General features: G+C 35.7%; 2 protein-coding genes across 3 annotated transcripts in view; one reads left to right on the top strand and one right to left on the bottom strand.

Moving 5' to 3' along the window:
• LOC149531907 (antimicrobial ginkbilobin-2-like protein) overlaps positions 1–26,181 on the top strand; it is a 114,099-nt gene that overhangs the window by 49,529 nt on the left and 38,389 nt on the right. The gene's annotated exons all lie outside the window — the stretch shown is intronic.
• Positions 20,661–23,226, bottom strand: LOC149531908 (uncharacterized). The gene is made up of 5 exons (XM_089811042.1): positions 22,927–23,226; positions 22,659–22,811; positions 22,110–22,510; positions 21,567–21,972; positions 20,661–21,432 (listed from the first exon to the last, which is right to left on the bottom strand). The coding sequence occupies exons 1-5, from the start codon at positions 23,138–23,140 to the stop codon at positions 21,278–21,280; spliced, it is 1,329 nt and encodes a 442-aa protein (XP_089667168.1). The 5' UTR covers positions 23,141–23,226; the 3' UTR covers positions 20,661–21,277.

The raw sequence follows: 26,181 nt of genomic DNA on the forward strand, positions 1-26,181 counted from the left end.
CATGGTCAATTAGCATTTTAAATTTGATCATGATAGGTGTTGTGAAATATTAAATTGTTTCCGTACCTCTGTCTAGTTTGGCTCCTTCTCAACAGAGTTAAAATTCAGTTTGGACTAATTTAAAATTGCATTATGATTGGTCTATCGCATCTGGATTATTAAAATTGTTGGCAGTATAAGTGCATTGAGCATTATGAAGTTATACGTGAAAGTTCACCAAAGTTGACTCTATTGCTCGGATTAACAAAGCACTTGTCTTTTGTTATTAAAGTCAGAAAATTTAAAATATCCTTCTTAGAAAAAATCAAATTCATTATTATTAAAATTTTATCCAAATTTTTCAGCATCCAGTTTTCTGATTGAGTTCAAGGACCTTGCCAGCCAAAGAACTCGCAGAGTTTAAATTCGCTATAGAAAACTCTTGAATTGAGTAGTCAATGTTCAAGGTGAAGGTCTACCCGCCTAGGTGTCGAGGAGCCCGAAGTGCAGGGGAATTTAAGAGATTTTCGTTCGTTGGCCAAAATTTGATTGAGAGATCCTATTGGAGAAGTGACAGGCTCTTGGATTTCCAATCTGTAGTTTTGGGAACCAACACAAACTAAAGAATAATCCTAAACTAATATAAAACCGTATAATCAAAATAGTGGAAGGATTACTTTGGACATTGGATCTTGTAATATATAACCGATTATGTAGATGCCAAACAAGAGGAAAGTAAAATAGAGTGTTGACAAGCACCAAAAGGCAAGTGATTAATGCAATAATAGTTAAATGCATATATTCCCATCTTATGATAAGGGGAAAATTAAAAAATAAGAAGAAATAAGACTATTAGAAATGAATCATCCCTAAAAGGGGAAGAGGAGATCTGACATGGAAAAGAGAGTGGTAAGGAGGAATAAAGGGAGAGTGGCAAGGAGGAATAATCTCCCTTACGTTTTCCAAGGTGGGAAGTTAAAAAAACCAAACAAAGGAGTATATATAAAGTCAAAAATAATAACTCAAGGACGATTAAGGTATACTTCATCTCTTTAATTGGTTTTTAAAATTTATTTATATGTAAAATAGATATTATGGCTATGTAATATATGAGATAATAAATATGTATTTATATATATAACTATATATTTATTATATCTATATAAGTTGAATGGTATTTATTTTGAATAGGATTTGGCATAATGTTTTATATTGTTTTGAATATGAATATAATCCTAAGTTCCTAGATTCTCTCCAGCAGCTCTCAAAGTCTGGTTCAATTCTGTACAAAGTCTGGTCCTTGTCAAATTCAACCTAAATTCTCTTGCAGAGCTGTGAAATTGCCGCAAATTCTGTCAAAGGAACACGAGAAGAATTTGCAGTGAATTTTGAAGAATTTTCTGCCCAGCAGCCAAACCTGGTCTGACCTTGGTCTCAAAACATTTTTTTTAAAGACTTTTTAAAGTGTTTTTTGCCTAATTTGGTCATGTTGATCCTCCCAACCCTAAAGTGGCCACTAAAAATACCAAAAAGATGGTTTATATGTCATTTATGCATTTGTGAATGAAAATGAAAACTTGCTTATAGAGGAAATCCAAATTGACAATAGGTGACATCCAAATTGACGATTACAGAGGAATGTTTTTAAAAAAGATATGATATCTTTGAATACAGGGCTAAAATTTGAATCTCAACTTTTCATCTAGGCTGGTTAGAAATCCTCTAACCAATACAAAAACAAAACTTTAGATAATTGCACCTATCTTTTAACAATTCCTTTCATTCTCACCTATCCCCTTGGTATGGAAATACATTCCATGCATGTGACCAAGCAAGTGTATAATGTTGTGTGTATGGCTAAATTAGTAAATAATGCAATAAATATCCTATTGAACTGAAACATAGATATGGTGGTGTATTTTGCTGTGTTGCTTTACTATTAGCATAGTGATGTATGGACTTAATTTGTTGTTGCATATATATACACACACATATTAAAAAAAAAAAGTTTTTGTATCGATGAACCCAAAACAAATCCGAACCCAACTCCAAAAAAATTAGGATGAATTTCGAACCCAAATCTCGAACCCACATCCATATCAAAATTCAAACCGAAAACTTAGATAGAATCTATTTAATGGTATTTGTTATTACATTAATATGGATATTAATTTTGCTTGAATGGTATTTGTTTTGAGTTTAAGTAGATTTGATCACTCCAATGATAAAAATGTATATTAATTTGTAATAATCAATATAGTCCTTATAAGAGGAATATTTAGATATTGGATGATATTGTGTTAGCCATGGGTTGACACCATGGAGATTAAAGGGATCCATTCTATGGGGTATGAGAGGCCTTAAGGTCTCCATTTGACTACCATGATTAGGATCAATGGGAAAATCTCCATGTGCTAGAATATCCTAGTGATGTCAACATATGCATATGTGATTGACCTTGGATAGAAGATGTCCCGTCCAAAAAGAATCTTAAGGGTTGCGCTTCAGACAAGATAGTGGAATAAATAAGGCTTAGGAAACCTGATTTGGAGACACTTTTAAGGTTGGGGTGTAAGATAGAGGGTAGAATAGTTAGATTTATTATTGTTTAAGTTCTACCATTTATTTTGCAGGTATTACTTGTCCCAAACTAACCCTAATAGTGGGGATATTACAACCACAACAGTAGAAGTAATGTTATTTTCTCTATTGGAGTAGTAGATTTTATTTCCAATGACCTAGGCAACATACCTCATAGCAACATTTTTAACTATATGAACTGCCAAAGTCATGCTATCAAAAAAACCCTTGGTTAGGTTTTCAACTCTTTTTTTTAGAGCCTTCAATGTCGAAGGAATCTTAGTGCTATTTAACCCAATAACAACCTTCATCACTTCTTTCGTGATCAAATGAACTTCATCTAGCTACATAAATGTGTCATGGAACTTTTTGATACTTATTTCTCATCAAAGAAAAAACAAGTGAAATCATTCTAGACATGCAATATCTTCTCAACTCGAACACAATATTTATTTAAATCATCACCAATGATCTCATTTGTCCACAAATCAAGTAATTTGGTTTGATTAAACTCTTTGAGCTTTGAATGGATGTAAACCCTAACATTTTCTATGGGAATGACCGTGTGGGATGTTTGATAAATAACCAGCCATATCATTTTCTCTTGATATAGCTAGATACTTCTTGAATTTAGGATGGGGCTGAGATGTTACATCAATCAAGATAGGAGTTGCCATGACTCTAATTGCAAAAATATAGTAATTCACAAGAAAATACCTCTATCTAGTTCAAATAAACCTAGTTTATAAGATGGCTTCTTCAACTTCTTCAGCTCCTAGTGATCAAAATCTTATTAACGTTTCATTTTATGCCAATTTTGCAATAGATGCACCTTTTTTCATATAAAGTTTAGTAACTCCTTTTATGACTTATTTTTCATTAGACAGATGTGACAAACTGATGAATAAGAGGAAAAGTGTCAATGGATGGCACGAGAAGCGCATGCAGGTCACGGAGTGTTGTGTCACCATTGAGACCTCCTACCTATATCAGAGAGGTCCCATGGCCACACTTTTTGGGCTCAAAGCAATGCCCAAATGAGAAATTAAATATTTGGGGCAACGAACCCGTGATCAATAGATGGGAGCTTCTTGGGTTAAGGAGAAGTTGCCAATTCATTACATACATATTGACAAACAATTGAATGGGTGCAAATAACTCTGCAGAGGAGTTAGAAAATCCCTACATTGCTTTTTTCCTTTGAGTGGATCGACCCGAGTTCATTCTGTCTCCTCTCTACCTTCGATTGATGTGATTCATGCTCGTCTCTTCTTTTGATGCGGGCGTTACTCAGAGAATCATTCTTGTTCTCCAAGGGTGCATGTGCATGAGCCTATAATTTCTTAGGTGAAACTTTACCATGGAATAATAATGAGGGAGGCCTAGGGTCTTCTTCTAGCAACTAGAATAACTATAACTAGAGCCTCTATTATTAGATTATTCACAGAAGGCACCCGTCGTGGGGCCCACTTGCATAATTTGGCAGGTCCATCCCCTCTTACTATCATTCCCTCCCACCTGATGGCTAATGTTGGTGGGGGGCATAGTTTAGGTAGAGGGTATTCTGTATTTGTCGAGTGTAAAGGCATTAAAGGTAGGGCCACAACCACCTTTGCATGCATCAGTGAAGGCATCTAAGAAAGCACCATAGGCAGGGGTTATCGTAGAAGTACAACTAGGACCTTAGCTAGCAGCGAGTCTTGTTTCATAGTAGGTTGCATTCCTTTCCCTTGCCCCTATAACTAATATTTGGGGAGGGCCCCTATTTGTATATGGGGCCCCTCCCGAGAGGACTAAACCCACCTAGAAGATGCTTGAGCTCCAAAGGCTAACCACCCACCCCAACGACACTCCCATAGAATTGTAGGGGCCCTGTGCATACACGAAACAAAGGAAAGAATGAAAGAAACAATTGAATGTTAGTTTCTTATTATTTCCTTAGGCGCAGTGATCAATTAATGGTATGTTGTATATAAGATTTGGAGTTAGCTTTAGTTGATCTCTTCTTTCTCTCGATCGGTTATCCTCTTCAAGAAAAGGTGGTAGCAATAGGAGTGTTGTCCTGCATTTTTTCACCACAAAATGTAGGTAACAGTACGAAACTTTTTCAACTTACTTTTGTATTTCTCCAAGTTAGTTCGTTATTTAATTGGATAACATTGCTCAATCAATCGACCCCAATTGATTAAATGAATCTTTTTATTGAAGTCTTTCATCAAGTCTTTTTAGTTTTTCTATTTGTTGAGCCTATGCCTGATTTTTGAAGCCTTCAACATCCTTTTTCTCGTTTTTGAGTTTGTTTGTTTGCTTTTGGTCTTTTGATTTTGCTCAAATCATTGCTTAATCAGAGTTGGCAATCAAAAGATATGATCATTTTAGTGCCCAAAAGGTGGACTTTCCAAGTGCAACTGCATAATTTAAAATATCATGTTATATTTTAATGTTGACATTTCACTTTTTGAAAAATATAACATAAATCACTTTATGTTATGTTTTTAAGTTACATTATCATTTAAATTTACCACTTAAGTGACTGTATTAACTATATAGTTTGATTTAATTTTTGAGTTTAAATTCAAAACATCCTAGTAAATATTACTCTTTGAATGATATTTGCACATTATATGTTAAAATATATAGTGTAAATATTATTTATGACCCAATTAAGTGACATTTCTTCAAAAATCAATTAAACATTTGTTTAATTGATCACTTAAGTTGTGCAAGCATGTTTTAAAACCCATTTACATGAAAATATGCAACTGCCTCTAGAGAATTTTGAGCTAATAAGGCATTTTTAAACACATAAAACATGTAAATACATGTATTTTAAAATGTGCAAAGACCCTCCAAGAGCGAGACTTGCATATTTAAGTGTTTTTAAAACATACAATGACCCCTAAAGTGCAATTTTTCACTAAAGGCCATATTTTAACACACTTTTATAACATGTAATGCATTCCCTAGGGTGTGATTTGCACATGGAATCCAAAATTACATGTTTTTAAAACATGCAATTTTACTCCTAGAGTGTGATTTTCATGAGAAACTCCATTTGATGTGTTTTAAAATATGCAATCTTCATCCAAGGGCGCGATTTGCCTTTGGATACATAACTATACCTTCATAGAACCTGATTTTGAAGATTAAAAGGAAAACGTCATGCATTTGCTCCTCAAGAACAAGTTTTTGGTTGAAGTCTCCAAATCAATCCATTCCAAGTCAAGGAATTCTTCTAACTAGGGTCATTTTTGCATTTGAATGTATTCCCATGCAATTGGCGGCCAAATCCATAAAGAAATCGCTGCATTTTATGTAGATTTGAAGCCACATTTTAACCTAAAAACGTCCACTTAAGGTAATTTTTGATCACGTTTTGGATCAAAGAAGAATCATTTGGGCCTTTTGATCTATGTTATTGCATATCAAGATCACGTTTTTGCCTTCAAATGACATAAACAACTCATGTCCATCCATTCCAAGAATACTTTTTTTTCTAAAAAACGTCCAAGAACACGGGCAAGAATAATTTTTTTTTTAGTAAGTTTTTGGCATCCATATTATTCAATGGTCATTAATCATCCATCACTTGCAAGGTTGAAGGAGTCAATAGTTGTTTGTGGATTCAAATTTGGAGGAGAATTTTTCTTCAAACCTATTAATCCTCCACATTTGGCTCATTAACCTCCAGGAAGTAGACATCTTCAATCTTGCTCATTAATTCATGCTTATCTTACTATATTGTTGCATGGTTTAGCTTGATGTTGTGCAATTGTCCAAATATATACCATGAAAAGTGCATTTTGCCTTTTAAAAATGATGAAAACTCTCATTTTCACATGTTTGAAATTGCACTTGAAAGCAATTTTCTTATTAGCATGTTGGAGTACAAGATCAAAGGTATGTGTTTGTTTTGTGCTTATTTTCGTTGTTTGTTTGCTTGATTTCTCATTTTTCTTCATTTGGAAGAAGTTGCAAGTTCTTTCCCAAGAATTTAAGTACGTTTCACTTCGCTCCAACTTCCACCTTTTCATGCAAGTGCCTCATTTCACTCTGCATCCACCATTACATGTCGAGGCGCATTGCATCCATTCCTTTCATATGCAATTACATTCCAAAAAAAATTACATGTAATCTCACTCTACATCCTCATTTACATGTAATCTCATCCTTCATATGCACTTACACATAATCTCATTCTTCATTCCCACTTACATGCATTTCTATCCTTCGAATCAATTTGCTTATCATGATTACATGTAAATCACCTTACATGTAATAGCATCTATAGAGCCCGATTTTGACTAAAGGTCACTTTTAAAGTCAAAAATTAACATTTGCATGAATTCCCATGCATCCAACTTTCATTTCTTGAAGCATATACATAAGAACTCATCCTTTACACATGTTTCCATCTTCCCAAGTTGCATTTCAACATTGCATATGCATGCCAAACCTTTGTTGCTGATCAAAAATCAACATTTTTATGGAATCAATACCTTCTGATGATGTCTTCACATTTTGGGATTTTCATGTTGTAGCATAGGAAATGCCCTCATCCACAAAGTCAAAAGGAAAGATGAAATATCAATATGACAAAGAGTTGGCTCATGTGACTCCATCTCATATCTTGTTTATTCTAGACAATGTTTCTGACACAAAGATTGGTCATGTTGACATGGCTGATTTTTGGCAAAGGATTAAAGCCCCTTCAAATCAAGAGATAAGATGTATCAAAAGGAGCAATATTCACTTGGTGTCTACTTTTCCTATGGCTGTTTTAGAAAGCATTTCAGTCTGAAGACCAAGACGATAAAAAATGAAGATGGCAAGGTAATTCTTAGCCTTGATCCCAAGGTTATTGAACAAATCTTTTGGGTGCCTCAGAGTGCAGAATGTGTGGATCTGAGAAAAGAGATGTCACAAGAGATAGGGGAAGATAATAAGGCTAATTATAAAAAATATGTAAACTCTTATTGGTTGGATTCTAAGAGAAACAATTTCTCAAGATGGCCTAAAACCCTTCACAGATCCCAGTTTTAAACCGAAATGCAAAGATTTGATTACTCTCCTTAGCAGAATACGTGGTCTCAAGGATTCTGGTGTTTTTGAACCATGGATGTACAAATTCATTTTTCAGATCTACAACAATGATGAGCCTATCTTCTGGGGCAAGCTTATTAGTACCGCCATTTTTTAGCAGTTATCAAAAATATGTAAACTCTTATTGTTTGGATTCTAAGAGACAATTTCTCAAGATGGCCTAAAACCCTTCACAGATTTAGTTTTAAACTGGAATGCAAAGATTTGATTACTCTCCTTAGCAGAGTATGTGGTCTCAAGGATTTTGGTGATTTTGAACCATGGATGTACAATTTCATCTTTCAGATCTACGACAATGATGAGCCTATCTTCTGGGGCGAGCTTATTAGTAATGCTATTTGTGAGCAGTGATAAAAAATATGTAAACTCTTACTGGTTGGATTCTAGGAGAAACAATTTCTCAAGATGGCCTAAAACTCTTCACAGATCCAGTTTTAAACTGGAATGCAAAGATTTGATTACTCTCCTTAGCAGAATATGTGATCTCAAGGATTCTGGTGATTTTGAACCATGAATGTACAAATTCATCTTTCATATCTACAACAACGATGAGCCTATCTTCTAGGGCGATGTTATTAATATTGCTATTTGTGAGCAGTTACTTAATGTGGGAACCTCAATGCCATTCTACATGAATTCCTACTTGGTCTACATAGTTGCATCTATGAGATCTTTCTCAGGTCTTTCCACCAAAGGGGATCAGTTACAAGTTTCTATTAGGGATTACTATTATCAAATCACCTTGACAAACAACAAATATCCTTACAGGAGAGTCCAAGATGCATTTTTTGGATATTTATAGTGCTTTTTTGATAAACAACTGGTAATCAAGTGATTGTTAAATGAAGCTTGGAATAAGGTTAATCAATATGGTTGTATCTTTCTTCAATTTACAACTTTCACTTATTTAAGAGTCAGGTATTTCAAATAGGAACTATATGCCTTCCTAGGTATGTAACCAACAAAATCATTCTAATGGAATTGACCAGACAACTCATGGAAGTACAATCTTATCAGAACTTTTAGCATAGACCAGGTTTTGGTATCACCTCCGCCAAACCTTTGGTAATTGGTCATTACACAATCAATTCAGTTTACAAAGCCAAGTCCATGGAGACAGAACTTCAACTGATTACAGTAAAGAAGTTCAAAGCCAAATGGATGAACTCAAGGATTAAGAGAGCATTCACTCATATCCATCGAATATAAGATATTTGGATTGACATGCGAACAAAGCTGGATATCATGAAGATGGATTACTAAAGGCTCACACTACATCAGATCATTGATCTTAATATGCTTGAAATCCCATCTAATCTACAGATTGAAGATGATGGTAACATTCTTGATCTAGAATATCATCAAGCTAGTTTTGATAAACAATGTCTTATTCACGTCAATCAATCTTGGAAAATACCAACAAATGGTTGAAGATCAAAGGTCTCAAGAGAGTGAATCCTAAACTTGGGGTAGATTCTAGAAGCTTCAGACCACTTGGAAGGAAATCTAAGTTGGAAATTTCAAGCAAAGATGGTACATCTTCTTTTGTTGAAACGCAATCTCTCAAGTTCAAATTGAAAGGTGGAAAGGGATCTATGTCATCTAAAGAACACTCACAGGCACTTGGGAAAACTCAAGAACCTAATGAGGAGGAATTTAGAGAAGAACCTGATGAGGAGGATTAAGAGGAAGGAGAGGTTATGATCATATCTCCTCCACGACCAATAAATCAGCAAGGTCAATCTACTCAAGAAACACCTTACCTTTTCTAGGTGTCAGTGATGATGACGTGGATTCATTTTCCACTGTTTTCACATCTACTATCCCTTCCTCAGAGGTTAATACATTGGCACTTCCTATTTCTTTAGTAGCTCCTATTCTTACAGTTGAGTAGTGCGAGAATTTGGGAAATATGTTTGAAGATTTCCCAACATTCACAAAAAGTCAAGTTTCGCAACTGGATACTTCAATAACCAGTTTTGACGCATTCATGACATAGTCTTCTCAACAAACACCTCTTGGTACTACCATACGAACCGAAGCTTGCGCAGTCACCACTGAAATACAATCAGGATCAATGTCAATGGTTGTTACTGCTCTTGAATCAGTAGATAAAGGTTTTAGTTTTCCTACTTGGTTAGGAAAGATCACTGTGAAGAGAAGGTTTTACTGTCCCCAAATAACCTTCCTATCAAGAAAACTAGGTCTAAATCTTTGAAAGATAAGATTCTTTTAGTTGATTTCGACAAGATTACATTTGTGGAGGTTGCTGAACCACTGGTGGACAAATCGGATGAAGAACTTAACTGTTCAGATTACATGTTCACCGAAATTGAACTTGGACAACAATCACGGTCAGTTTGTTTACAAGATGCTTATGATGCACTTGCCAATGTATCAAACAGTAATCATGAATTGTGGGAGAAGAAGAATCAGCTCAAGCTGGAGTTTACTCGCCTAAATGAGGTTATTCAACAAGAGTCTTTGCAACATGCAGTCGCTACATCTCGGAGACCTCGAGAGAAGTGGATTGTGGAAGTGGTAAAATAATGGTTTGGAAGAGTTGTTTCAGAAGGAGTGCATGCCATCAAAGATGCAGTTAGAGTTCTTGAACGTATTAGAAAGATTGAAAAAACCATACATGACTTGATTATTTCTATGAATCAAGAGGCAAGTACTCTGAAAAAACTTTGAGTAGATTGGGAGGAGATAGCTAATGCTGATTTGGATGGCATGGTGGTGTGTGAAGTGATTCCATCTTCAAAGATGTTTTATAGATGTCAAGGTCTCATGGGACATAAGAGACACTGGGAAAACTTTTGACTAAATTGAGGGTGGCCTTGGAAGATTGTTAGACATTTGCGACAGATCTTATGTGCAATTTGGCACAAATAGGATGCATTGTTCTCACTGAGCATGATAATTTGATCTTTGTGGAAGAAATGCCTTCAGAATACACAAATAGAGTCAATGTTGAACTTGATTTTGAGGAATTTGGCTCACAAATGATGAATATATTTGTAGCATATAAATCAGTGGCAATGCATTTACAGGATTCAATTGCAGCAAATTACAAGATTGTAAGATCAACATACACCGATATAGTCAAGATTGAGGCTCTATCAAAATCAATAGAAATCTAAGATTGTCCTACAGTGCATGACTGCATCGTCAGATACAAGGCACTTCAGAATAACCCTTAGGGTTATTTCCTCCATTTCCGTCTTCTTTATTTTCATGTTTGTAGATTGAAGAGGATGTATTACAAAAGATGTGTAATTACATGTGATATGATTTTGCATGTCCTTATGACATGTAATCTAATAATTTCTTTCCATAGATAGACTAGGTCAAAGTTGGTTGAGTTGCTCCCACTTTTTCCTCTTTTTTCTCAACTCCTTTGTCTATATAAAGGAGTGCCCTCTCATTGTAAAAATCATCTTTATTGTATGCAAGAGAGATCTAAAAAAATTGTGTAAGCATAATTTCGATTGTGTAGTTCTATTTTGAAAGAAAAGTGAATACAAAGAAACAATTGAAGTTGAACTTTGATTGAGTGCAATTGTGACTTGTGCAAGTTGGAAGCTTTGCTTGTGATTTGCATTTGTTATTTTCGATTCGTGTGTTTTTTCTTACTTGATAATAGAGTATAAAGAGTTAGGAAGCAATCGGAGCCGAAGCTTTAATTGGGAGCAATTGTGGAGATATGTAGACTAGGAGCTTTCATTGTAGCTTGCATCTTTTTCTTAATTCACAAAAATAGTTAGAATTCTTTACTTTTGGAACTCTTTGTGCCCCTATAGTAAAGGTTATTCTTATAGTGTAGATTAAGACCAAACTTATAGCCAAACTGTTACGCTTTCAAATAGCCTTTGAGGTAGTGTTGGTTTATCGATATTACTGCTTACAACTTTAGATAGAAGTGTAGTTTGGAGTTTCATCTTGCCCATTACTCACTCCACGAGTAAGTGGATTCTTTGCTGAAAGTTAAGAGAAAAGAATATTGGTAATTCCTTTTCAAAATCTCTCAACTTCTTGCTTACCTTGAGTTGATTCAAGGAACAACGAGAAGGGGGAGCCTTCCCTTTAAGATAGGAGAGACCTTGTCTCACATGTTGTGGCTGGTCTATCTATTTTGCGATTGGAATTTCACAAAATTGTTGGTTGCAAAATATCCACCCAACAAGGAGCAGAGGTATAGAAGGCAGTAACAGAAGTGTAGGCGAACCCTTACAATCTAATTGAAGGAGCAACTAATTTAGTTTTTTAAGTATTCATCCAAGCATATTTCCTAATATCTATTCCTGCTAGAGAGCCAACCTTATAAATAGTAGGGGCTATGAGCTATGGGTAGGTTATCCAGTATAAGAAAATCTAGTTTGAGATCAAGATGAAAATCTGGATACAAAGCTAAAGACCCTTTGATAGCCAATACCCCACCTATAAAATAGTAGAGATGCAATCCTACATATCCAGTGCCAGTGCTTGTTTGTTTTTGGTTCCATACCCACTTGCATAGGCCTGCGCCCTAGTCTTACAAGCATAGAGAAAGATAATTCTTCCCTAACTAGTAATAAATAAGAAGAGAGCATTTTCCTTCCTCATCCAATAAAAATAATTAGGAATGTTGTTGATATGTATGTGATGATAATAGATGTGAGCTCTGTATCCTATTCGGCCCCCCTACTCCCTGTAGTGTTCTGAAGATTCCAGGGCAATTGGATATGGAACATAGAGGGATCATGGCTCTCAAACTACCTGGGAAAGGGAAGGTGGAAAGTTAATGCCTTTGCGCCTAATATTTTGTAGCGTAGGGGTCATTCTATATGTAGGGGTGATTCTATATGTAACATGCTTCCCACCTTGCAACACAAGCCGTAGGAATGCAAAGCGCTTATGCATGACAGGAGTGCTTGAGAATGGGATATTGAATTAAATATCCACTCACCTGGATTGATTAAACCAATGCAACTGGGTTAGGGTTAGGTCATTGCCAACCTTTAGAATAATCAGGGGCCATCCCAACGTTCAGTTCGGTCGGAAAGAAACTTGATCCCACCTTTAGGGGAATTAGTTTGGTTGGGAATGAACCAAATGACCTTGAAGGAACCTAATTCACCTTGGGCAGGGGGATAATTGAACTATAGTCCATCTCAGGGCCCACCCAACTCGAGTCCCTCCCAACCAACCCGGATTTAGTTGGTGGGGGGGTTCTATTGCTGCAGGTTGATGCCTTGATAGTCCTCTATGTGTGGGGGAAGTGCTTGCTAAGTGAAGTTGGTGATTCATTCCCTCCCCATTCTGAGAAGTTGGTGATTCCATTCCCAACACACCTTGTTTTCCCTACATACACGTGAATGCGCATGTAGGGTTTTCGAAGATTGCTTATTAGGTAGATTACCTCATTCCTTAGGCTCAATTGGGAACCAGATTAATTCAACCCTTATGTAGGTGAGCCAAAGATTGGGCCTGCCAAACTGCCTCATCAGGGTTGTGCATTGTTGGGCTCTAGGCAATCCGCTTCGAATTACGGAATATGGATGGTCCCCATTCAATGCCAAGCATGCATAATGAGTCTAATACACCTACCTAAAAATTGTTTTTGCTCCCCTACTATTATACGTAATATCGATTATTGGAATCTTAATGCTATACACACAATGTATAGTATGATGAATGCCTTTCTTTTATTTAGGGGCATAGAAGGCTAGAAATAGGATCCAATCATTCGGCCATATAGATCGGTTGGGGCCATTGGGAGAGGAGATACCGTTTTTGTGCCTGTCCATAGGGGCCCTATTATAGGCCTACTATATGTATGGGGGGAACACTCCAACTCCACTCACCTTTATGCCCCTAGGCTAGCCGACACTATGATCGATCGAACATAACTTGGAGGAGAGGCAGTGGGCCACCAAACCCTAATGATACGCCATGAGGTAATCCTTGGATGAGACCCAAAATATGATAGAATACAGTAAACTCTTTCACAACTATTCTGATAATTGAATGTTCTAAATAGCATTGATGCAAATAGTTTGCCCTTCGACCCTCAAAATCTAGAGTAAACCTTAAGGAATTTTTTGAATATGGTAGTTTATTTTGTATGATGGCTTTTCCTATCTTATAAGGAAGTCCTTGAAAAAATTCACTGAACTTCAGAGTATAATTTCAAGGACCCCAATTTAGTGAAGTAAGATCTAGCTTTCTATATCATACTTTTCTTGCAATTTGTTGTCCTCAATTTTTGACATCACAAAATTGAGGCAGCCGTTTGGAATTTTCTCATAGATTCATAGGCGCATCCTCTTTGTTTTAACGGATTGATGAGGTGTCATGAAAATTATTCATTATCTCTGAATTGTTCTTTGTGTAGTCTTGTCTATGTGTTCTTTTAAAGGTTATCCATCGAGATTATCCCCAATTTTTTGTTGGTAAGAGTTTTTCTTCTTGTACTGCAAACACTCAATTTTTGGTAAACTTCCATGTCTTTTCTTTGTGTTGTAAATGATTGAGGACAATGAATGAATTTCAAACATTGAGGATAGTCTAGATTCAAATTTGGACATGTGGAGATAGTTGGAGAGATATAATGCCCAAAAAATGGAACAAACTTTGAACAAGTCAAAGCCATGTGCAAATACATTTAAAAACGATGTCTAGGGCATCATTTTAAGCTTGGAAATGATGAATCGTGAATCAGCCATGAATCGGCCACGAATTGGCAAATTTAAAAAACTCTTGAAATTTAGTAACTTATTTCATAAACCCTTTATCGCTGATTCGATTCACTGATTCACAAAACATTGTTTGGCTTGAATTGAATCGCCAAATCGTGTGAATCATTGTGATTCTCGGAAATATGGATATTGGACAAATCTAAAATCCTAAATCTCTTGGATTTATTTCAGATTTGCTCAAAATTTGGATAAAGACTTGTTTTCTCATTTTTGATGGAGTTGAGGTAAAATTCCTTTATAATTTTCCTTAAAGCATTGATGTATTTGTTTTCTTGTGAATGCGAATTTGTCATTTCCATTTTTAGATTTGCATATTTTTGTGCATATGAAGTTGTTCCTTCTATCCTATGTTCTTCTTCTCCAAAGTTGCATATGCAAGGTCGCATCTTACTTGCATATGCAATCGGGGTGTAAAATCTCGTTCTTAAAAGAAAGATAAGTTTTTTTTTCCCTCACATGAAAATGCAAGTTAAAACCCCACCATTATGCATTCTGTGTACCTCCATATGGCTACTCTATGGTTAAAGCCTTTCCCACATGCTTACCCTATAGAGTTTCACATTTTGCACTTGTTAAAATATGAGATTCTCAATGTGTTATTTATTTTTCCCCTTGCTCACTTAATTCCAAGTTTGTTGTTTGCATATGCAATTCACTCCAAAAAATCCATTTTTGGTTATTTTAGCCATTATGAGCTTGATCCATTTGTTCATTTATTGACCTCAATCATTTCATCTATTCTCCCTATCCATACCTTGCCTAAAATTTGTGTTTTCACACCAACGACTTGCTATGGACTCCTCATATGATGTTCTTACACTATGGAACCTTCATATAATAGTTGCGTAGGCACACCATTTGGAAATGTCAAGAGAAGTTACACCAGCAAAAGGGAAAGAGACTATTGCTGGATTGAATGACATTCTCAAGTCACTCAATCATCAACTTGAGTCTTTGGACGAGAATCTTGGTGCTAGTATCAACATGATGGAGATTGATCAGCAAGTTCTACAAGGACTTGTAAAAGATGCAAAGGCAGTAGTATCTAGGATAACTAACCAAGAAAGCATGATTAGAGAGGCATTCAGAGGGCTATCATGCAAAATTATCACTGCAACTAACACACTCAAGAATCAAGAAGATGTTCTCAGAGAGTTTGTAGAGGTCATCCGCTTATAGCTTGAAGTGGATGACTTTAACATCAATGCAATGGATACATTTACAAGTTGGAAGTATTCATTGAGGAAAATGCAAAATCAAATGGAGATTTGTAACAAAGAGATATCTGGAGCAGCAAGCAATGCTCAAGAAGGTTACCATGATCTTGCAACACACTGGTGAACCAGATGCTACAGTTGTACATGAGTCCCAGCGGAAGTTTGGAGAGCTGGTTGATACCATGTGAATACTTCAAATCAGATTTTTTAAGTAGATTAGTAGTAGAAATGCTACATGTAAAGAGCGACTATGTTGTAGGTACAGGATAGCATGCACTTGTATAACCAGCTCATGTAGTTAAGTTGCAATCGCATTAGGCGTGCAATTTTGAATAAAGTCAAAATAGTTAGTTAGAGATAAGCAAAGGTGGTTGAAGGTTTCCTCTTTTTCCTCCACCTTTCTCTCTCCTATTTTTCTATATAAAGGAGATCTCATTGTAAATAATCATCTTTTGGCAAGGCAAGAAAATTCTGCCAATTTGTATTGTGCACTCTTGGTTGGATGTAAATCAAATTGCTTTCAATAAAAGAGGCAACTTGCTTTCCAACTTTGTGTTGATTCAAGTTGTTATGTGATGATATTTTTTGGATATTGATTGTGAATTTTGGAGCTTTGATCAAGAGGGATTTGAATTTAATCACGCAGACTTTGAGCTGCCTATTGCATTTAGAGCCAATTTGAACTTTTGAAGACTTTGTGCTACAGGAGGACAAATTGTAATAGATAGTAGTGGCTGTAATCACTTAGAGTTGAAGATTTTGGGCTTCAATTTCAAGTGTTGTTATTGAATTTGAGGGTATTCAATAAGACACTTTGTGCCTTACTGGTTATTCTACTTGAATCTTCATATGAAACAAGTAAATGAGACTTTGGGTTCTTGTTTTTGTTTCACATATTTTAAAATGTAAACTGCTGCCCCTAGTGTTGTTCTTACGTTAGTTTCAGGGTCATCGGTATTATCGTAGCAATAAGGCACTTTTTGTCAAGTTGGAAAGTTAGAGTTGCAGGCAAATCATTCTTGAAAATAAAGAAACTGATCAAGAGAACCATCCTTTTTGTAATTTCAGTTAAGTTCCTATCGAAGCCACCTACAGTAAGAAGGGAGCCTCCCCTATTGCTGACAGGAGAGAGAAATCTCATGAAATGTTGCCTAAAGTTACAATTTTGTAAGTCGTAGTTAATGATGTACAAAATTTTTAGCCAACACAATTCAATGCTTCACGACCAAACTTGTTACAATTAAAACATTGACCAATAAAGGAGAAGGGTTTATTACTTATCCGTTTCTTTACCGGAGACTTACCTTTGTCTTCTTTACCGAATTTGATTTTAGCTTCTTTTACCAGATCAGATTCTTTCTTTTCTTCATGTTTACTATGTGAGCGTTCACGGATATCACAACCTAAGCCCTGTTTATTTACCCCTGATCTTTGAGCTGTTAATATTTCATCAAGCCTTTCCAAGCTTGTTCTTTTGCTTCTTTGTTTCTAGTAAATCTGATTTTAGATATATAATTTCTTGTTCTAACTTCTTGCATTCATCAGATTTACCCTTTATACTATTCAGATATTCCTTGGTCTTTTCATCTTGTTCGCTCTTAGCTTTCAAATCAAGGATAATATCATTTGCTAACTTGAGTTCATTACTTACCTCTTTATGCCTGGCTTGAATTTCTAGATCTGATCTTTAATTCTGGGATGCAATCAGTTTACATCTTCAATAATTTCAAGATCTTCAAATATGGACCCGAGCTCTTTTTGATCCATGGTAAACCTGGGCACTATATATTTAACCTTCTGAATCTCCTTTGTGTTGTTGGACTTTTCTAAAAGATCTAGCTCTGATACCAATTTTTTTAACATCTAGAATATTGAGAGGAGAAGGGTGAATCAGTATTTCTCTGAAAATATTAAAACTTTTAAATAGTTATCCACATATTCATAATTAAAATTGCAAAAAGAAAATGAACAATAACCAAATAACACAACACCGCATAATAGAAACCCGATATGAAAAAACCACAGAGAGGGTTAACTCTCAAGTATTAAGTAACTAACCAAATACATAGGCAACTCGTTGCCCAAAATACAAAATCCAGATATCACAACCAAGAGCTTGCTGCTAGAATATAAGATACAAAACTGAACTGTTACAATTGCATCTGCATATAAAATAAATATTGTTCTTGCTGAGGTACAAGGTTCTTTTGTATAATCACTATACTTTACTGCTATAATACATATGTCAGTTCACAAGATAACAAATATCAACTGATCGATGTCATATATCGCATATCACATCAACATCATTGTCATCATCTTTTGTGTTGATGTCGCTTCCTATTTATACTGGATTTGCATTTCCACAAGTCATCTTGAACTGGAGATAGAGTCGGTTAAAGCACGCTACACACTATACCAGAGACGTACCTAATAGGACTGGATGAAAACTGCAATATAGACCAAAACTTGTGCTGGTAAGATCATTGTCGGATCAAAGGATAAGCCTAAGATAAAAATACTAAAACAATCAATGACATCAATGAAAAATATCAACAAAGAAACGCCAATTGCCTTCACTAAGCACCAACTCAACAACAGACATCAATCTCATTGAGTAAGAGGCTCCAACATTCTGAACTTCCAATGTAGAAGGCACTAACCTTCGAAAGAAAAGTATAATGTTGTCGGATCTTCCATAGATCCCATCAAGGGTTTGATCAAAATATGCTCACTCCTTCACACGTCTACCTTTAAGTTTTGCTCTAAGAATCTAAAATTCTTACTTAGATCTGCAATGTAGTCTTCAAAAATATGCTGACAAATCTTAACAAGAGAAGATTCAACCCATGAAATGCAATTGCATGCAAATGGAGGATAAACAATCACAATTAAAATCACACACAAGTTTTCTACAACACTTCAAGTCTAGAATCACCAATGATTCAGATCTAATACCTTAAGGGAAAACATGGATTGTCTGGTACTCAAACTATGTACAATAGCAGCTACTATACACATTAGCCCGAAGTGACATCTTTGATATAAACACTATTGGGAATAACAGAGACCCACATATTCAGGTAGGGAAATAACCTTATACCTATGCACTCAATTCATAGGTCAAGCATACCTACTCCACACATATAATAACAAAGCAATGTAAAATCATCCAAAGTGTAATGTCCCCCATCTTTTAGACCCTCAGTGGAGTTCTTAGCTTTTCATTCTTCGAAGACTAAGTGGAGAAATAAGGAGAAATAAATTAAATTGAAGTCAAAAAATAAATAAATCTAAAGGTGACTATATTTAATTAATTTAATTTTTTAGAAGCACAACTAATTATTGTATTGAAAAGGGGGAAGCTTTTAGAGAGTGCATTTTTTAGAAGTACAACCAATTATTGCATTAGAAAGGGGGAAGTTTCTAGAGAGTGCAGTTAAATAATATTTTATTTTCCTTCTAGAAAGGTGAAGGAAAAGAATAAATAAAGGCAAGAGCTTTATTGTTAGGCATCCGATTATTGTCAATTTCATTTGATATGAACTTGGGAGAAGAAACTAAGGGTTTCTAATTTCAGAAAGCCATTGGAGAGCGTCACTTTTTCAGCATTGCAAACATTTGAGGTGGTGAAATTTCCATTGAATTTGGCATTTAGGAGAGCTTTATTCTGGAGTTCTATTTGTACTTTAAGGAATAACCGAAGGGTTTGAAGAATATTGAAGGACTATCAAGTGCAGATCTGAAGATTCATCTTTGGCAGCCATTAGTAATCATTTTTTCCTTGCTGCTACAATATGTGTGAACAGTGCCGTGCTACAGTACCCACGCTATAGTATTTATGCTTTGATTCCGATTGCAACTTTCATCTCCATCCGTGGGCATCACTACTATTAGGCTCCTCTTGCAACTATTAGTAGTTAGCACTGTAATCTTAAGTATATAATTTTATTGTTGTAAGTGATAAGTCAGAATCTGATTTGGCATTGTTGTAGTCATTATTGTAAGCCCATTTGTCTTGGAAAATTCATAGCAACATTGTATATGGGAATAAATTCCATAAAGGAGGTATATGTTGCATACCATTTGTTTGACGAAATGTCCATCTAATAGCATATATGATCAGCATAATAGTTGTATGCCAATTGTTTGTCAAAATGTTAGTTGGCTGTAGGTATGCATTCCATATCTAGTTTCCATGTATATGCATTGAAAATACTAAAAAGAACTGCACTTGCATGTTAGTTCATTGTAAGAGGTATTGTAATATCATTTGTGAACATTCTGAATTTCTTAGCATAATTCAAACTATATCAAATAATCTGAAACACAAAAAAATAAAAAAAGAGAAAGGCAACATACAAGTGTTTGACAATATAGTTTGAGCTCAAATTAGTCAGTTTGGGCAAGGGATATTACAGTGGTATTAGAGCTTGCTTGCAAAGTGTTTGACGAAATGTCAAACAATCGAATTAGTAAAGAATTTAGTGTTTGTTGAAGTTATAACTGGTTGGAGTTATCACACAAAGGGGTTTAATGTCACATATTATAATCATAATTACATCGGTATTCTAGATAGAGGAAATATAACAAATGCATCTTAGAGTATGCTTGTAATACAATCCATGAAGTCCTCGCAAGCATCTTCATGCAAGCAACAAACCAACAATTGACAAGTAGAGGAATACCATCTATAACTACTCCACATATATAATAACAAAGCATTGTAAAATCATCCAAAGGGGTTTAATGCAAAGAAACGTGAATCGGAATCGGATCGGAATCGGCAAGGCCGAATCGAATCGTGAATCGGCAATGAATCGGCGATGAATCGGCAAATTTGAAAAAACCCTTTAAATTTAAAGATTTTAACAATTTAAAACTTATTTCATGCACCCTTTATTGAATATAACTTAAGCACACTATAACATCATCAAATAGAAGTTAAAACTTAACATACATAAACATGAAACATAAAATCCATCACATACGTAACTATGTTATCTAAGATTCTAAAATGTAAATTGTAGGCTAGCTGAAGTAAATAGAAATCAAATGATCATAATGATTTAAATCATAGAATGTATGTAAGATGATCCATAAGACATCAAATCATAAATTTATGTAAGAATCTAAGATGAAGATCCATGAAAGTTTGAAACTTTGAAACATATGTCTATCAATGATTCAGTATCAATATCTGTAAACAAAATATAAAAACAAGGCTCCAGCTCAAGCCTCAGGCTCATAGTCATCATCATCCTCAACATCATCCTCAAGCTCGGCTACAGCCTCAGCCTCAGCCTCTGAGTATCCAGTCTGCCTAGTAGCAAGGCGTCTAATGTAGGTCCTAGAGGACTGTCGAGCCATATCTCCCGCATATAAGATGGGCTCACGAATGTCGCTAGGGCCTGTGTCTGTGCGTGCACGTGTGCGTCTACCACTGCCTGAAGAACGTGCTCTAGCTGCCTTAGCCTCTATATCCACCTGGTCAATCCACGCACGGTCTTCCTCAATGAAGACTGGATCTACAACCTCTGTGAGCCACTCTGATTCTGGATCAATCTCCTCCAGAATGATCGGAGAGGAGTCAGTGCCCAAAATCTGTCTGATCCTAAGACGGAGGTTGTAATGAACGAAGACAAGATCATTCAACCTCTACACTGTCAACCTGTTTCTCCTCTTCGAGTGGATGTGCTCGAACATGGACCAACTGCGCTCACATCCAGAAGCGCTGCTTGGCTGACTCAGAATACGGATGGCAATTTTTTGAAGTTTTGGGGTTGTGGCCCCAAACATTTGCCACCATCTATCTGAAATAAGGGAAAATAAAAATAATTAGTCTCATTTACAAATTACAAATTACAAGTTAACTCTAAAATTACATAATCAACTTTAAGTTTAGAATCTAGATTCATGAACATTGAATATATTATTTAATTTTTACCTGGCTGTATTGTTTCCCGAGCATCTATGGCTACCCTGCTAGAGAAAAGTGGCCCTTCTTTATTATTGAACTTATCAAGCTCAATAATTGCAGCACTGCTATCCTCATCAGTACTCAACCTCTGGATCACTGTATATAATCCGGTGAGAACCTCCTCATCCGCCTTGAAGTCAGGACGGAAACGAAATGCCGAATTCAAAAAGTAAGCTGTTGCATGGATGGGTCTGTGGAGCTGATTCTGCCATCTCCTATCAATGATGTCCCAAATAGGGGCATACTTCTCCCGCACTCCTGCATACTGAGCTCTAATGGCCTCCTTGGCCCTATCCATGCCCTCATATATGTAGCCCATAGAGGGCTTCTCCCCATCAGCAGTTCGTAGGAGAGATACAAGAGGCTCAGTGGCCTACATATAAAGTAAAACAAAAATTTGAGTCAAAACTTAAACATAGAATAATTCAATAATATAAGGTAAAACTAAATCATTAAACAATTAGCATAGTAAACTGTAAAATATTAAATGTTAAATTGCAATAAAATTACCTTAAGTATTTCTCTAGCAGGTTTCCAAAAACCATCATCATCAAATATGCAATCCACCACATCTATCCCTGCAGTGGTCGTAGCATAGGAAGATGAAATCCACTCCCGCCCAACAAACATGCTCCTCAAATCATCCCTTGATGTCAACAAGGACTGCAAGGTGATGAAATTCGAGGCAAACCTCGTGATCCCTGGACGAACTAACTCTTTGTCTCCTGTGTACTTCCTCATTGTGCTAAGGACAAATGAATGATTATAAATAAACTTACATATGTTTTTTGCCCTTTCCACACATGACTTGACCCACTCAAGTTTGCCAATTTCCTCCAACATGAGGTCAAGGCAGTGTGCTGCACAAGGGGACCAAAATATGGTGGGGTGCCTCTCCATCAAAAGTTTGCCTACAACAATTTTAAGATAATTAGAAATTCAAATTTCAAACATGTTAGAACTTAGAACTTAGGAAACTTAGAAATTCTAAGTTAGAATTAGAAAAAGTTCAAAATTCAAATAAATTTATTTTCAAAACTTAAAAAGTTAAAAGTTTACCTGCAGCAACATAACTTGCTGCATTATCCGTCACCACTTGCACCACATGTTGTTCCCCCACCTCTGCTATAACTTCCTCAATAACCGCACATAAGTATGTGGCGTTTTTTACATGAGCAGAAGCATCAATGGATTTGAGGAACATGGTATATCCTACAAGTAACAAAACAACGAATTATAATTACTATTAGCAATCAACAAATCAAAATTTGAAATAGTCAATCACGATTCAAAATTATGTATGTAGGAAAGTAGAATGATCAATCACCTCCACAAGATACAAGAAAATTGAGGAGTGTTCTTCCCCTCCTATCTGTCCAACCATCAGTCATGATGGTGCAACCCTTTTCGATCCACTCCTTTCGGTTGTCCTCAAGCTCATGCCTCATATCCTCAACCATTTCCTCCAGGAGGTATTCACTCAACTCAGCCTCAGTTGGGGCTTTAAACCCCGGACCACAAATGGCAACTGCATCTATCATGTTCTGCCAATAAGGAGTCCTGTCACAAATAGATAATGATATTGATTAGAAATTTAGATGTCAAAAACTAAAATCATAAAACAAGTAGATATAATTAAAGTTTTACTTTTACTTTTAACTTTAACTTTGAAGATAACAAAGAAAAAAGAATCAATTACTTGGCTGCAATAAATGGAATGTTGCAAAAGTACCAGAATTTGCAAATCTCTTTTCTGGCAGCATCATGAATCTCCTTGTTCAAACCCATGCCCTCAAGCGTGGGTTGGGAGCCAGGAGTAGTGCGGGGCACAAAGTAACTATCCATTCTGCTTTTCCGCACTCTAGGCCGCAATAGGTTGGTGTTGGACTCTGTCTCAGTATGAGACCGACTACCACTAACACTCACATGAGCACTAGCACTAGGATGAAAAGGAGGCCTAGAAGAACCCTCCCCAACACAACCTACGGATGTGGAAGCTGATGCAGATGCACTTGCAGATGTAGATGCGGTTGCGGATGTGGGAGCACGGGAGCCAATACCTCTTAACCCTTCAAGTTGCATTTTCTTAGTCAACTTGTCTTGTTCAATTTTTTCTAATGCCACTAAACAAGAGCATTTTGCCTCAGCGGTTTGTTGAGTGCAAACTGTGACATCATGGCCAGGTATGCCAGCAATGTGGTATTTCAATCTATACATACCTCCCGAATTTATTTTTTCTTTGCAAAATATACATTTTGTTTGATATTTGGTTCTCCCAGGAAACTCTTCATTATATTTCCAGCATTCATCTTTTTTACCCATTGTGGAAATTGGAAAATGAAAGCAAAGGGCTGCTGCAATAAAAAAATTCATGTAAAAAATCAAAGTTTGCAACTAATAAACAAAAACTACAAAACAACAAACCCTAGTTTGCAATTTAGTAAAACTAAAAATAAAAAACATTCAAGATTTGCAAATGAACACTAAAAAAATTTAACAAAAAATGCATACTACACTAACATGCAAAAAAAAAACCAACACTTACCTCTTGCAAATGAGTTGAGGAGTGTTGATATTGACTCCTTAATGCTCCCAATGCAATTTATGGCCTCCCCAAATGGACTTCCGATCTCTTTGGTGCTCTTCCTTCTTGCCGGTTGGAAACCTATGGATTCTCTTTTCTCTTCTTCTCTCTCACTCTTCCTCTCTTCTACTCATACTAAGCAAATAGAAGGCTCTTTAGGGTTATAACAAAGAGGAAAGTCAACTTAGAAAGCAAATAAAACATGTGTTTTTTTTAAAAAATTGAACTTTTTATCCTTGCTGCCGCGGCCGATTTCTGGAGATTCACGATGGCGATTTTGGCGATTTTTGCCATGAATCGCCGATTTTGGCGATTCAGGCGATTCACACGAAAAAATCGCCACCAGCAATTTCCGATTCCAAAAAAATCGGGAGCCATGAATCTTATCGCGATTTCGGCGATTTCATGGCGATTTTTGGAACTATGGTTTAATGTCACATATATTATATAATCATAATTACATCTGTAATCTAGATAGAAGAAATATAACAAATGCATCTTAGAGTATGCTTGTAATAGAATCCATTAAGTCCTCACAAGCATTTTACATACTACCGTACATGCATCTCCATGCAAGCAACAAACCGACAATTGACAAGTAGAGGAGTACCATCTATACAAATGTGAGTGGACTAAACAAATGTTAAAAAATGCAGAAAATCACAATTGAAAAACTTGGACTCAATGATAACTTGATGCCCAAAAAAATAAAAAACTTGGGGGTTGAGAATAACTCAGCAATTTTAAAAATATTTAATATACATAAATTTTTAAAAATATTCTTCAAAAACATACATATTACTAATATCCATGATATACAAATCGAAGTTAGAATTTAATACACACCATAGACCAAAAGACAAGTTCAACTCGAAATGAGTTATAATATCACTTCCCTAGCCATTTCATATGTAAATGTTGCCTCATCGAAGGAGATTTTCTGAAAGTTGTACAATAATATTGTCTAATTATGCACACTTGAGTTATATCCCAATTCCCCATCACCCCCTCTTTGTAATCAAGTTATTTATTTAACAGATTCCACTAACTAAGGGGGATTTGAGAGTGGAGACTCAATGAGCTTGAGAGGTAGTATCCCTAATGGGGGTGTTGGGGTAATATATCTAGTAGGGTCAAGGAGTTGTGCGCGTTGTAGGGATTTGAGGGCAGTGCTTCTAACCAAGTCAAGGTGCAACACTTGGCGTGATCCAGGGGCAGCTTAAATTAAGGCCTTGAAACCTTTACCATGAACGAAAATTGTGTTTTTTTAACTACAAGCAAGAGAAAAAAAATTATATGAATTTGGACAAGCTTTTAATACAAAACTAGCAATTTTTTGTATTTACTCGTGAATTTTTCAAAATCATTGGCAAGTTTTTGGGCAAGTAACGTGCTTGACATTTTGACCTGGAAATACTTGCAAGTCAAATAAGTTTTTGGAGAATTTTGGAACATAAAATAAACTATATCTCATGTGGAAAACACGTCACTTAATGTGTAAACAATAATCACAAGGAATATTCATAAAAATGGTGAAACCAAAACACCGACAAGCACTTAATGCAACATGTACAACCATGACCTATACATAGTATTTTGACAAAATACAATGCCAATTACAGGAAGCACAAGCAAACAAATGTGTGGGCATGACATTAACTTATACATCTTCACAATGTTTTATGGATGTTTCCTCCTTGGTCATAGGTGTAACAGGCTATTTTCCTGAAGCCAATTAAGAACCATATTTTAAAGTAAATCTAGATTCATAACAGAATGACATAATGGTAGTTACAATAGCTACTTCACATGAAGAGAAATTCTATCAGCTTATTTCATTCAATAAAAAGAATAGAATTAGTAACGAACTAATCTAGTTCACATGAAAGAAACTACTTCAACTTCTATTACTAATTTATGTCCAAGTCTATTACAATCTTTAAAGATAATGTAAGGATATATCAATTTAAATAACATGATACAAAAATATGACAATGA

The sequence above is a fragment of the Cupressus sempervirens genome, chromosome 11 (genome assembly GCF_028749045.1).
Source record: "Cupressus sempervirens isolate cs-2001-9-10 chromosome 11, ASM2874904v1, whole genome shotgun sequence".
NCBI classification, from domain to species: Eukaryota; Viridiplantae; Streptophyta; class Pinopsida; order Cupressales; family Cupressaceae; genus Cupressus; species Cupressus sempervirens.

Excerpts from the sequence above, each read along its gene's own strand:
- LOC149531908 (XM_089811042.1), bottom strand. The coding sequence starts at position 23,140 with ATGATAGATGCAGTTGCCATTTGTGGTCCGGGGTTTAAAGCCCCAACT. Across the intron at positions 21,973-22,109 it reads CTGCTAGAGAAATACTTAAG|GCCACTGAGCCTCTTGTATC; the intron begins GTAATTTTATTG and ends CTTTATATGTAG. Across the intron at positions 21,433-21,566 it reads TCGGGAAACAATACAGCCAG|ATAGATGGTGGCAAATGTTT; the intron begins GTAAAAATTAAA and ends CCCTTATTTCAG.